This window comes from Gekko japonicus, unplaced genomic scaffold, assembly GCF_001447785.1.
Source record: "Gekko japonicus isolate JY-2015 unplaced genomic scaffold, Gekko_japonicus_V1.1 scaffold1022, whole genome shotgun sequence".
Taxonomy (NCBI): domain Eukaryota; kingdom Metazoa; phylum Chordata; class Lepidosauria; order Squamata; family Gekkonidae; genus Gekko; species Gekko japonicus.
Genome location: NW_015177040.1, coordinates 145,615 through 159,188, shown reverse-complemented (window position 1 = coordinate 159,188; position 13,574 = coordinate 145,615). Strand labels below are relative to the sequence as shown.

Below are 13,574 nucleotides of genomic sequence, written 5' to 3'. Positions count from 1 at the left end.
TAAACCTCATGGCTTGGTACCAGTCTGCCTTACATTTGTGCCCCTTTCTCATCTCCTGACTTCTCAGGGCCCTTCAAGTGGGTCATTCCTCCTACTAGTCACTCCTAGCGTATTCAGTTTAAAAATAACACTGGATTAAAGTTCTCCAGTGCTTGCCACCTTCAGTAAACGCTCGTCCAAACTAAGAGAACTTCCAGGAAATGAGTCAGGTAGCACACTGATGGACTTCTAGAGGAGGGCTGTTCCACAGCCAGTCAGTAGTGGGGGGGATGTGACTGAGGCAGGGATATGATGGAGACCTAAAATAATCAGTGGTGCAGAGAGTGGCCAGAATCCTCCCAAAGTACTAGAATTCAGAGGCCTCCACTGAAGTTGATTATCGGGAGCCTGAATACACCCAAAAGGAAGTACTTCCTCACACAATGCATGATTAACTGGTGGAGGTCCCTTCCACAGGGTGCTAGCTTAGATGACTTTAAAAAGGGGTTAGGCAAATTTCTGGAGAGATGGATCTATGTTTGATAGCTAAAGGGAATCTTCATGATTGGAGGCAGCATTCCTTTGAGTACCACTTGCTGTGGCCAAGGGGGCAACAGCTGGGGGAGGCTTTTGCTTCCATGCCCTGCCGTGGGCCTTCTGGGTATTGGTCTAGCCAGTATTGGAAACATGGATGCTAGATTAGATGGAACCAGCCGGGCTGCTCTTATATGATGCCACCAATGTTCCCTCTAAGCTGTGGAGTCTTGTGAGCAGAAATTCTACCTTGTGAGCTACTGGCATTAAAAGTTGTGAGCGAGCGATTTGGCTACTGCATATATTAGTTTGCTCTGGAGCTGTCCTCCCTGAGCTAAGACAAAAATCTGTGAGTTGGAGGCTAAAAAACTGTGAGCTGGCTCACACTAACTCAGCTTAGAGGGAACACTGGATGCCACTGCTGTCCTAATGTGGTAGACAGAGGGTCTGATTAGAAGTTTGCCAGTGCTGTCAGTACAGCTGTTCCCCTTGCACACACACATTTAGGCTGTATGCACGGTGGATCAGGGCAGGAAATTGTGGGCTCATACAGATCACCCATCAACTGTAGAATATCAAATGATTGGTGTTTATACCTGCAGATCCCTACCAGCATATTCTCAGTCTGTCTGCACTATCCAACCTGTAATTTTGCAGTGTAGGGGTATGTGACCCAGCCTGTCCTTGTGCTCTGTCATGGCTATAAATGGGTTGTGGTAGTTGTGTCTATTGTTACCATTAATTACAAAATCTCTGTCCCGCCACCAAGGCAGCTAATAATTTAAAACACGCATGATAAAAATCACATTTTAAAACCATTAAAATCCACCCCCTATCCAAACATACATAATGAAAACAATCAAAAACAGTTAAAACACATACAAAACAGAGTTAAAATTTGTGGCAGGGTATGAGCTTTCATGAGTCACTGCTCACTTCTTCAGATACCTGAAGAAGTGAGCTGTGAAGAAGTATCTGAAGAAGTAGTCAGTCACGTATCTGAAGAAGCAGTGACTCACGGAAGCTCATACCCTGCCACAAATTTTGGTAGTCTTTAAGGTGCTGCTGGTCTTTTACTCCTTTCTACTGCTGCAGGCAGACTAACACAGCTACCAATCTTGATTAAAACAGAGTTAAAACATCCTTTCATGATTGATGGTTGGGGCATCATCCATTTGACCCATTCTGTTTCAAAGCACATTTCTTTTAAAATGTCGAACTTGAAACTGGCCCCAGAATTTTGTTTTCCATGCATGGGCTTCCTCAGAATCTCAGCTTTCATTTTAACAAAGCATTTAAGAATCAACAGTAACTAAACACAAGACACCTTTTTAACACAAGGCTGCTCACAAAGCGATTTACAACTGATGTGCACTTTTTAAAAAAGTGAAGGATGGTACGTGAGAGATGCCAGCTCTCTAGCAGCAATGGGGCAGGGCCCTGTGTGCTGAAGATGGCAGGTGCCTGGGCTTGAGGCTCCCGCCCTCGTCCCTCCCCATCAACCACTTTTTCAAAGCCTTCACAGCCAACACAAAAGTAAATTATGAGAACAGCCAGGGGTTCCAAAACCAAAGCAAATAAAACAGACTTGCCTTCGATCAAGACCTTTTTCCCAACAGGGGAATCGAAATCTAGCAGGACTATGGACCCCACACACATTTTGAATTTTGACACTGAAAAGCACAAGCCAAGGAGGAGAATGTGGTTTTAATTTCCAGTTCTTGCAGCCTCTGCAGTAGTCCTAATTCAGTTTGAGAAGGTGTTGCAGCAGTTCAGTCTATGGCTTATTGCAAAGCACTCTAGCTGGAAACCACCACCCCAGTGCACTAGAAGTTCTCTTTATTGAAGTAGAACTGGACCTTCCTCGGATCCAGGCTGGAGTGTTGATGGCAGCACCTTTGCAGAGATTTAGCCAGTGGGCCTGGTCCACACAGGAAAACACCCACCACAGACCTGCAAAAACCAAGGGAGGAGCTTCAGCGAAAAAACAAGCCCTGTGACTTAAAAAGGAGAGGCGAGTGAAGAAATTAATATACGAACAGGCTTTGCATACACTGCTTTAGAAGCAAGCAAGCAGTTCTGTATCCGAAAGGACAATCTGCTGTAATTAGAACACGTTATGCAAAGTGAGAAAGCACACATTGGTTAATTTGCATAATTGTTATTAATGGGAAGGAACAAAAACTATATAAGATGCTGTAGCCCTGCCCCTGGAAAGCTGCCCCTCCTACCACCACCTCACCACCCCAGCCCCTAAAGATGTCCATGCTAGGCAAATATCACGTTATAGCTACACCACAAATGTAAGACTTGATTCTCTCTTCCCAGGGAACGGTCGCTTTGAAAGTGGAGCTAGGGTTCCCAAAGAATTCACAGCCCCTTCACCAAATCAGTGATCACGGCAAGGGCTTCAGAAGAGTCTATCATTCAATAGAAGAGTTCCTGCTTTGCACATGGAAAGTCTGTGCTTTTAAATGTCTCTGGCAGGACGACGGGGGAAATCCTCCGTAGGCCACAGAGAATCACGGCTAGTCAGCAGACAATCCAGCTGCTTCATTATGCATCCGCACAGCTCCTCCATGCCAGGCAAAGCAGAATGTTATGCAAATGTGTGTATTTTGCATCATTTATGAAGAGCACAGGACCGGGGGTTGCCTTGATTTTCTTATTTATTTACACCATTTATACCCCCATCTTTCTCCCTAATGGGGGACACTAAGTGGCTGATATTGTTCTCTCCTCTGGGACCGTTACTGTTAGCACAGAGCCCAAGGCTCAGCGGAGCCCAGAAATGGACAATCCACCCTTAGTCTCAGCTCCACCACCCTGGTGCACAGGACAGCAAGCACTCACTTGGGATGTGCAGCTGCCACCGCTGAAAATTCATTGCTCCACATGGGCCTCCCAAAGGATGTCTTCTGCCTCAGGCCTGTCACCACATCCGTGGCTTTGTCAACGTTGAGCGCTGCATGACCAACCTGGATTCTCAGCAAAGAGAGAAAGCTGAAATGAGTCAGATGTCACAACAGCACTTCACGCATTCCAAGCAACTTGCTAAGACTGGCTTTTCAGATGCTAAGAGCCTGCTGAGCTCCATAGCCGATGCCTGTAGTAATAAGCTAGTTTGTGACTTAGGACATAACAAGTTTGGGGAAAATGTGTGCATTAGCTGTGTGCATTCTGTAATTTTGCTGTTAAAGTGCAGAAACGGGTAAGGTAAAGGTTCCCTTGCTCGAAAGTCAATCGCATCCGACTCTAGGGTTGTGGTGCTCATCTCCGTTTCAAAGCCGAAAAGCCAGCGCTGTCCAAAGACATTTCCGTGGTCATGTGGCCGGCATGACTAAACCCCAAGGCGCACGGAACGCTGTTACCTTCCCACTGAAGTGGTACCTATTTATCTACTTGCAATTTCTTGCTTTCGAACTGCTAGGCTGACAGGAGCTGGAACTAGAGACGGGAGCTCACTCCGTCATGCGGCACACTCGGGTCTCGAACTGCTAAACTACCGACCTTCCACAGCCTGCAGTTCAGCGTCTTAACCACTTGAGCCACCGCAGCTCCATGCAGAAACTGGTACAGACTGCAAAATTCAGCATCCTAGAAATCTCGGTGGAAATAACATATACACGCCTACAAGAGACCAATGTCAATTTTTCCACGGGGAGGTGATTTTGAGAGGCAAATGACTGGTGAGAGAAGAGGGGTGCAAGACCCTTTTCCAGCCCACCAACTCTCCACTCCAAATGCCCCCTGCTCCCTGCCCCCTTCTAGAGGCTTGTTTAACCTTGAAATACACATCTGGGCGGAGGGAAAAGTGATCTGGAGAGGAGAAAAGGTAAGCAGGGAAAGGGCTGGGCAAGTCCCTCTTTCCTTCCGCCACTTCTCCACTCAGAATCACCCCTCCTGAAGTGGATATTTAATGTGTGTTAAGTGGCATCAAGTCACTTCCAACCCTATGAATTAATGTCCTCCAAAATGTCCCATCAACAGGCTTGCTCAGGTCGGGCAAACTATGGCCCCTGGCTTCCTTGACTGAGTCAGGTCTTTTCATACGCAAAGCAATTGTTGGATTTACAAGGGTCTGTAATAATACGCCATTACACCTTCAGCTTTCATTTGTGCTTTAGGAACTATTTTAATCATTCATGGTGTGGAAATGGTGTTGGGTGAGGGTTCAGGCACTGCCCTGGTGCTCTCAAGGAAACCAAAGGGTGCCCCAGGCACCTCTCAGGCCAAGGACAGCATGAAATATGAAAGCTACCAAAGGATGAGTTTCCTTTCTTTGGTGCACCCATCCAATTTCAAAAGTTTGGTGGAGTGGCAAACAGGTCTCATCACTCCTGCCGGTTAATAAGAGGGAGCTTCAAATGGGCTGGCTCTGCGACTCACCATACTGCTGCTCCAGCCAGTGAGAAAAAGGTGGTAGCTCAAGAAACCTGCTCTGCCAGAGCTCTCCATCTCTTGTTCCAGGGAAGCCAGCAGGTTCTTGAACCAGCCAAAGGACCCAGTTTCACGGCAGATCCAGTAGAAGTAAATCTGGGGACCCATAAACACAAAGAGAGACGCTGAATTTGAAGAGGATAAGTATGAAGAGACATGAAAACATGACAGGGTAATGGTTGCTTTACTTGGTACGTCCTGATATCTTTTGCCTCACCGTTCAGTTTTGGTCAAACAGGCATTGCAGGTTTTGGAAGCACTACAGAAACCTGCAAATCCTGTTTCACCAAAGATGCTAACCAGGATGGGCACGGCAATGAGGCTCCTCTTATAGCATTATCAGCTCTCTGAAAAGCAGTCATCAGTCTCTAGTGTGAGACTGCAGAGTGCTCTACGGTCTTTGTTCAGTGCAGCTCAAAAACTAGCATTCTCTTGTCACAACGCGCCCGTGATGAAGCAACAAGAGCATCTTACAAGACGTTTATGAGATCCTATGAGATGGCAAGCCGCAAAGAGACAATTCTACGCGGCCACGGTTGCGTCTGCTGGCTCATGCCCAGCACAATTGTTTAGAACTATTTGGTCGTTAACAGAGCTGCCTCAGGGCAGACCAAATGCTAGGGAACTGGACATTGGCTGTGAGGCTTTTGCAAGCTATTTTGCAGATAAAGCCCTGCTGCTCCGCCGCGATCTCTCTGCCACAGTTGAGACAGTGAGTGAACTCGAGGCTCCATGCACGTCTTCTGGTTCTATACTGGATTCTTTCAGTCCACTCAGCCTTGAGGAAGTCAACAAATTGCTTTCGACGGTACGCCCAACCATGTGAAGCCTTGATCCGTGCCCTTCATGGCTTATAAAAGCTGGCCGTGAGGAACTACGAGGTGCCCTCAGGGATATTATCAACAAGTCCTTAGTTGAGGGACTGTGTCCGGGGGCACTCAAGGAACCGATGGTCCGCCCTCTCTAGAAAAAACCATCCTTGGACCCGGACGAATTGGCCAACTATCGGCCGGTCTCCAATTTGCCCTATGGGCAAATTACTTGACAGAGTGGCGGCGATTCAGTTGCAGAGCTTTATGGATGACACTTCCATGCTAGACCCGTTCCAGTCTGGCTTCCGACCAGGTCATGGGACAGGGACGGCACTGGTCGCCCTCACAGACGACCTCCGGAGGCACCTGGATTGAGGCGGTATGGCGGTACTGTTGCTGTTAGACCTGTCAGCGGCATTCGACACCGTTGACCATCAATTACTGATCCACCACCTCACCAACACTGGGATCCAGGGGCTCACCTTGCAGTGGCTTGTCTCCTTTCTCCAAGGTCAGGGACAGAGGGTGGCACTAGGGGAGCAGACGTCCCAGAGGTACCCGCTGGTCTGCGGGGTTCCTCAAGGGGCGGTACTGTCCCCGATGTTATTTAACATCTACATGCGCCCCCTCGCCCAGATTGCCCAGAGGCATAGGCTAGGGTGCCATCAATATGCAGATGACACCAGCTATATCTGTTGTTGGGCGGTCAGTCTGACTCTACCCCAGATGACCTGGAGCGGGCGCTTTGTGATGTGGCAGGCTGGCTTAGATTGAGCCGATTGAAACTGAATCCAACAAAGACGGAGGTCCTGTGCCTGAGTTGGAGTGGATCGGGGGTAGGGATCCCACTCCCGACCTTCGATGGGGCACCATTGGTGCCAGCGCTGAGGGTTAGGAGCTTGGGAGTGCTCCTAGATGCCGCTTTAACAATGGAGGCCCAGGTAGCAGCCACTGCCAAGGCAGCCTTTTACCATCTGTGGCTGATTAGGCAGTTGGTTCCCTTCCTTGAACGCAATGACTTGGCAACAGTGATTCATGCTATGGTCATCTCGAGATTAGACTACTGTAACGCTCTCTACATGGGGCTGCTCTTGTCTCAGATCCGGAAGCTGCAGCTAGTGCCAAATGTGGCAGCCAGGCTGTTGATGGGTCTCTCTATATGAGACCACATCCAGCCTGTGCTGAAGGCACTGCACTGGCTGCCAATAGCTTACCGGATTCATTTCAAGGTGCTGGTTTTGACCTTTAAAGCCCTATATGGTCACGGGCCTGCCTACTTGAGGGACTGCCTTTCCCCACATGTGCCCCAGAGAGCACTGAGGTCAAGGACACAGAGTCACCTGGCTCTCCCTGGCCCAAGAGATGCCAGGTTGGCCACTACTAGACCCAGGGCCTTTTCAGTGGTGGCTCTACACTGGTGGAACAAGCTTTTGGACCTTTTACAGTTCCGCAGGGCCTGTAAAACGGAACTCTTCCACCAGGCCTTCAATTAGGAGCTGCCACTGATGAATGTGCGACCGGAACACGCTATGGCCCATATAAAACATCGGTGGATACTGCCTCCCTTGAGGGGATTGTATATTGATGCCGCCATCATCTGCACTGTTCCTGTTAGATTTTATGATGTTAGGTAGCTGTTTATGTATATTTTATTGTATTTTAGTGTATTGACTGCTTTATTGCTTTTAATGTTGTTCGCCGCCTTGAGCCAGTTCCCAGCAAGGTGGGATATAAATTGAAAATAATAAATAAATAAATAAATAAATAAATAAATCAGGATAAGAAGAGACAGGTCTCAGGGTAATCTAGCAGCCTCGCCTTCACCCTAAGTTACCTTTTTAGTTTTGAGTTTCTGATCAGCATGCTGGAGCTTGTACCAAATGGATTTCAGCACCGAGGCAAAGGGGGTCACTCCAATCCCTGCTCCCACCAACATGGCCACCTCATACCGGAACACATCCTCACTGGCTGTGCCAAAGGGGCCGTCCACCTTGATCCTGAAAAGATAGATCTCAAATACTAACTCTTGTAGGTTGCGATGTTCCCCTAGACCCTCGACTAATGTTGCTAAATTTGTGGCCTGAGAGTGACATTCCCAACAAACAGAGAAAACTGATAAATCTACTCTTTACAGCCGCAAAAAATGTTATAGCTAAGAAATGGAAAGACGAACATCCTCCGACAATTAATTTATGGCTATCTAAAGTATGGGAATATTTTTTATTAGAAACCGTTTCCATTTTTAACACGAATGACCAAAATGAATGTGAACTAATGAACCCAACTGGTAAATGGTATCCAATTGTGGATAAGTTAACCTTTGAGTCTTTTGATTGGAAAGCGATTAGTGCAGCACAATACTCATTGTTATTGATAAGCTAGCAAACTTCTATTAGTATTTGAGTAAGTCAAATTGGAAGTCTGTATACACACTGACATATATATGAAAAATTGTTAAAATGTTGTTTGAGAACCTGTATTTATTTGTTATGTTCTGAATTAAAATCTAATAAAATATTATGGTTAAAAAAAAAAATCCTGAAAAGATGGGAAGAGCTGTGAGCCAGTTGCCTTCTCTGCTCCATTGACGGTCGCATGACATACCAAGCCAGACCACCATAAAACACTTGACTATTAAAAAAAATCTTAATGCCACAATTGGAATATTTGAGGGAATTTCCATATTAAAGTGGTTAAAGAGACGCTAATCATGTGATCCTGACTGAACTAATTCTTCAGTGAATTTTTAAAAACATTTTAAATTGTTAAACTTCAGTAACAGCTTTTCATTAAAATATTATCCATATACAGTCTTGCATTATGTTACAACTATCATCGATTATTCTTATCATCGCTTTTCTGCTCTATATGGATTGGTTGACTCGTTTACACAAAGTATTCTGTTATAAAATTGGAGTATTGATCAATGTAACATTAATAAAGTATAGGAACAGTCTGGTAACATAATATTGTTAAATGATTGCGTATTGGGGTATTTTTCCAAAAAGGAAAGCCATTTATCTAATAAATTTGGTTGATTTACAGAAACATGTTTTAGCTATATTGTCCGATATCTTGTCTAAAATAAAATAATCCCACAACTTAACGTACCATTGTTGCAACAGTGGGAATTCTTCACTGAATTAATTGAATGCATAGCTATGCATTCAATTGAAACAATCAGAGGTCATTTCGGGGGGGATCGCAGTCCCCCTGGGTGAGGTACGAGGGGCGGGGCACATGACGAAGCCCCGCCCCCTGCTTCCGGCCGCCCCGCTTCCAGCCCTCATTCAACCAGGAGGAGGCAGGAGAAGAGGGAGGGTAAGTTGCTTCCTCCCTGCCTCTCCCCACCCCTGCCTGCCTGGGGCCAGGGAGGGCCTTCGCGGGGCTTCCTTGCACTCCCACCGGCCTTGCAGGTCCACCGCCGGGCCCCTCATGGGGCTCGGCAGTGGAGCTGCAAGGCCGGCGGTGGCGGCCGGGACCGTTGGGGACGGGGTGTGTGGCCTTATGACACACTTCCGGTGATGTCAGGGGGTGTGGCCTTATGACACACTTCCGGTGATGTCAGGGGGTATGGCATATGCTAATGAGTTATGCTAATGAGTTCCCCTAGCTCTTTTTCTACGAAACGACCCCTGGAAACAATACATCTAAAGAAGAAAGCAATTTGGGTTTGGAGTATCATGTAAGACATCCTAGCATTCCCTCAAGAGCTGGATCCAGACTAAACTTGCCACATGGAAGGAGAGGTATAATTTCTGCCAATTCCGAAAGTCTCCTGTTTCCCAGGAAACAGCATTTCAGGGAGACTGATGAGCTGGAACAGGCGGGAGAGAGGTAGGAAAATTCTGTTCCGCTTCTGTGCCTTCTGTTAGTGGAAAACAGAGTCTGGATACAGCCCTATGTGAGAGGCGGAATGCCACTCAGTTTTTATAAGGTTTTTGTAACAAGATAATTTTGAACAATTAGCTGCCCAGTTTGGAGCCCCTTTGTAGGTTTTTAACTGATGAATCTAACTGAATAATTCGTAAAACACTGCATACTTGCTGTTTTTACAATTTTTTTCCTATTAAATCATCTTGGATGTGTGCTTTATCGTCCGGCCCTCGGAAAGCACAAGGAGCTATGCAGAATATTAAAGCCCCCATATTTTACTACTGCTGGTGCTGTTCAATTACATTTCTGGTTCTGAGATCTTCCCGTGCCCTATCAACACATATTCAGTGCCTGTTGTAATACTTCTGCTTCTGCTCACCTGGGTATCTTTGGAGTCTGCTGCTCAAAGGCGTCGATTAGAGACTCTGTCCAGTCGCCTGCTGCTCGGATGTGAACAGAGAAGTCCTCCTCCTCTGGTGCGGATGTGAGGGTGAACGGATGCCATTCCCAGTGGGAGATGGAGGGGCAGTTCAGGAAAACATACTGCCCCACTTCCATGCTGAAACCCTTCATGCGCATCTGCAGCTCAAGCACTTTCGAGGGGTGCTTGACAACCTAAAGACAAAAGCCTGACCGTGAAGCAAAATTACCTCAGGCTTCCTCGTCTGGGAGGCCGTGACAACCTCCCAGTTAGAATGATGGGGTTTGTCCTAACGTCTGCTCCCATCGCACAAGCCAGCCGCATGGTTCCCCTCACCTTTACCATAAGGGCACATGCTGGGGGGGGGGGTTCTAACAAGATGGAAGGGAAAATAGAGTAAGACAATATTCCTCTTCCTTTTCTATTTCTTTTTTCTTGTCCTTTTTTAAAGAAAAAAACCCCACAACGTAGCTCTTTACCAAACTCCCCATACCAAACTGCACAAAAACTTCGTTTCCAGTGCCTCTGTTTCTCTGCTGTGTGTAAGAACAGAGTTGCTATGGACAAATCAGCTTTTGAGGAACTGTCAAAAGCTAGTTTTGAAAGCCATTGTCTGACACAGAATCCCCAGCTTTCCCTTAACTGGGATTCCTCAGCAGCTGCTAGGCAGGAGTTCTCTCAGCATGCATAGATTACCCTCAACAAACACATAATCCCAGGAGAACATAATGGATCTCTGGGACAAGGGGCAAACGGTAAGGACCCCGCCCCCTCCTCGAGCTGAGACCCCCTTGGTTATTGGGGTCCCCCTCTTATTTTGGACTTGGTTGTTTTAATAGGCACTCCCTTTTAGAGCCTCAGTGCCAGAGAAGCTGAGACTTAGGGCTCCCATAAAGGCACCTGGGTTCAGCTATGACATTGGGAAAGTCCAGGAAAGCCCAGGAGAGAAAGGGCGTGCTGGAATTGTGCAATCTCTCCCAGCTCATGTGGCATATTTATTCTCAAGAACAAAAAAAACTTTCAGTATCGAGCTCCAGGATATGCCTAATACAATCGTATCCCTTGCTCCAAGGGCTACTTCATCAAGGCAATATGAACCATTTCCGGCCATAGACAGTTGGGCAACCCTTAAGTATCATTAATCCAATCCAGCCATTGATAAAGGCAGCCTAACATCTGAATCACCCTGGATGGGCCATCAGGAGGACATCATTCATGCTAAAACGGTCCAAGCATCACTCCATCTTGGAATGTCAGGTATCTCCCTACTAATCTTCCCACCAGATTTTGTCACCCGTTACCTTCAAACTGCCCAGTCAAATTCAAACGTCACATCTTGGACCAATCATGCTCCTGGGAAAGTGGGTTCCCATGTCTGTCTATGGGACCCTTCCCCATAAAAAGACCATCCCAAAACAGTGGAAAGTGTGCCAGGTAGAGATGTGAAGGCCCGGGGAAAAACCAGAAAAATTCGGGGGGGGAAAACATTTTTTCCCCATTTTTTTCCTGAAGCCTTTTTGTTTTTTTCCGAAAAATTGGAAAAATTGAAAAAAGAAAAGAAAAGGGAAAAAATTGATTGTGGAACGTTTTATTTTAACATGATTAATATATTTTAAGACAAGGTGTTCAAATATTTTCCAAATAATTTCTAAAATATATATACATGGTATCAGATTGATCTAATTTCTGTGCACATAGGACAAGTAAGTCCTAGGTTACAAACTGAACTCTCCAATGCAGGAACAAAACACATTTCTTCCTTTAGGAGGTGTGATTGTCAGAAGAAAATAAAAAAGTTTCAGTTTTGTTTTTGCATGTGGGCAAAACATTTGTAATAATTGTTTGGATACACTATATTTCATGCCAAGTAAAAATGTCCATAGTCATATTTTATGTTCCTAAAGTAACAGAATGACTTTCAATCTAGAAAAAACAAAAGAAATGCAATTTTCCCGAAAATTTCCGGGTTTTTTTCGGGGGGAAACGGAAAAAACCCGGGTTTTTTTCTGAGCTTCAAAATTTCCGGAAATTTTACATCTCTAGTGCCAGGTCTTCCCACTACCTGAACACCCCCGCGACTGTGTTGTAGGCTCCTTCCCCCCACCCCGTTGCTCTGCTCTTTGGACCTCAGCTGTGCTTGCCCCCGGACCTCTCCAGACCTCAAGCCCAGGATTTCAGGTCATATGTCCCTTCCCTAAAACGTCCCAGTTTCCTCCCTCATACCATTTATAAGTGTGCCTTCCTGGGGTGTGTGTGTGTGGGTGCATGTGTGGTGTCTTAGGGAATACGTTCTCAGGTGCCTAGTGTAGATACTTCATATTTTTACTTTTATTTTATTTTATTTTGCATGCAACAAAGCTATTTGTTTGTGTCTAAAATCATTCTCTCTCGGTCTCGTTCTTCATAATTGTATTGTTGGATACCCCTATCAAGATCCACCCTAGTACACATAGACCAAGGTCCTACTTGAACTGGACAAAAGAAGTCACTGAGTCCCTTCTCTTGCTTTGGGGTGAAACAAAAGGAGACACTTTTCCAGATTTCCAGGGGGTACAGCCGAAGCACCAGAACAGAATCCCCAAGGCAGCCTTCAGGAATGTATCCCACTCAAAAACACTGAGCTTGGGAGGCAGCATCAACACTTACCTTGGTGACGGCCACTTCCTGACAGGAACGCCAAAACCGCAAGACTCGTTCGAAGGCATAGAGAATCAGAGGGGCCAAAACCCATTTCCAGGACTTCAAAGAAAGAATAGAGTCATATCTATGCTAAAAGGACAGTCACAATTAAGACTTTTCTCACTGTTTGTACAACCCGCCTCTCTCCATAATCCCAGTACTTCCCTCATAATGGGCTCCACTGACCAGGTCCCACCCAATCCTCAACAAGCGCTTCCAGTTATGGATGAAATTGGAATTAGGATTGTTAGAATAAACAAGGAACACGATTATTAAATTTGACTAATGTGATTATTCTAAAAACTATTCAAGAAGACTTGATATTTAATTTCTAAGTTAAATATCTGAAGTAGCTACATTTTTCTGTGGGAGGAATGACTGCAATTCTGCAAGTACCCCTGTGAAAATCTGCTGATACATAAATGTACAGACTGAAAAGTGATGTAGAGGTGGAATCGTGCAAAGCTGGAAAGGTCTCAGAAGAAAAGCTGCATAGACCACAACCCCCATTAATTTCTAGAGTAAACAAGGCTATCCCTTAAACCCTCAGATTCCAGAATCTGAAGCAAATTCAGTTTTTCCCGGTAATGTTAAATGTAACACTCAAAAACATTCTATGTACTCTTTTTAAAAAAATGAAAACAAAAGGTTCTGATAGACTCCAACCACATAACTCAAGCTCATTTGCTAAAAGAACTGAATCTAGATGTCTCCAGGATGTACTAGACAAAAGGAAGCACTGGTGGTTTTTAACTTAGTCAGGAGAACGGTGGGTTCATATTCTTACTTCAGCAGGGATACTCCCAAACTCGGGCTCTTTGCAGTTGTGAGGG

The 13,574-nt window shown here is 45.8% G+C and overlaps 1 protein-coding gene across 3 annotated transcripts in view; it reads right to left on the bottom strand.

Moving 5' to 3' along the window:
• Positions 1–2,339: 2,339 nt before the first annotated feature.
• The window catches only part of NOX1 (NADPH oxidase 1), a 30,359-nt gene continuing 19,124 nt past the window's right edge, over positions 2,340–13,574 (bottom strand). For 2 of the 3 annotated variants that reach the window (XM_015428026.1, XM_015428027.1), the window contains 5 exons: positions 10,021–10,256; positions 7,600–7,762; positions 4,903–5,049; positions 3,367–3,491; positions 2,340–2,466 (listed from right to left, as the gene is read on the bottom strand). In XM_015428026.1, coding sequence (XP_015283512.1) covers positions 2,340–2,466; positions 3,367–3,491; positions 4,903–5,049; positions 7,600–7,762; positions 10,021–10,256 — 798 coding nt within the window. The remainder of the gene's footprint in view (positions 2,467–3,366; positions 3,492–4,902; positions 5,050–7,599; positions 7,763–10,020; positions 10,257–13,574) is intronic. The other variant, XM_015428028.1, reaches the window with a different exon arrangement.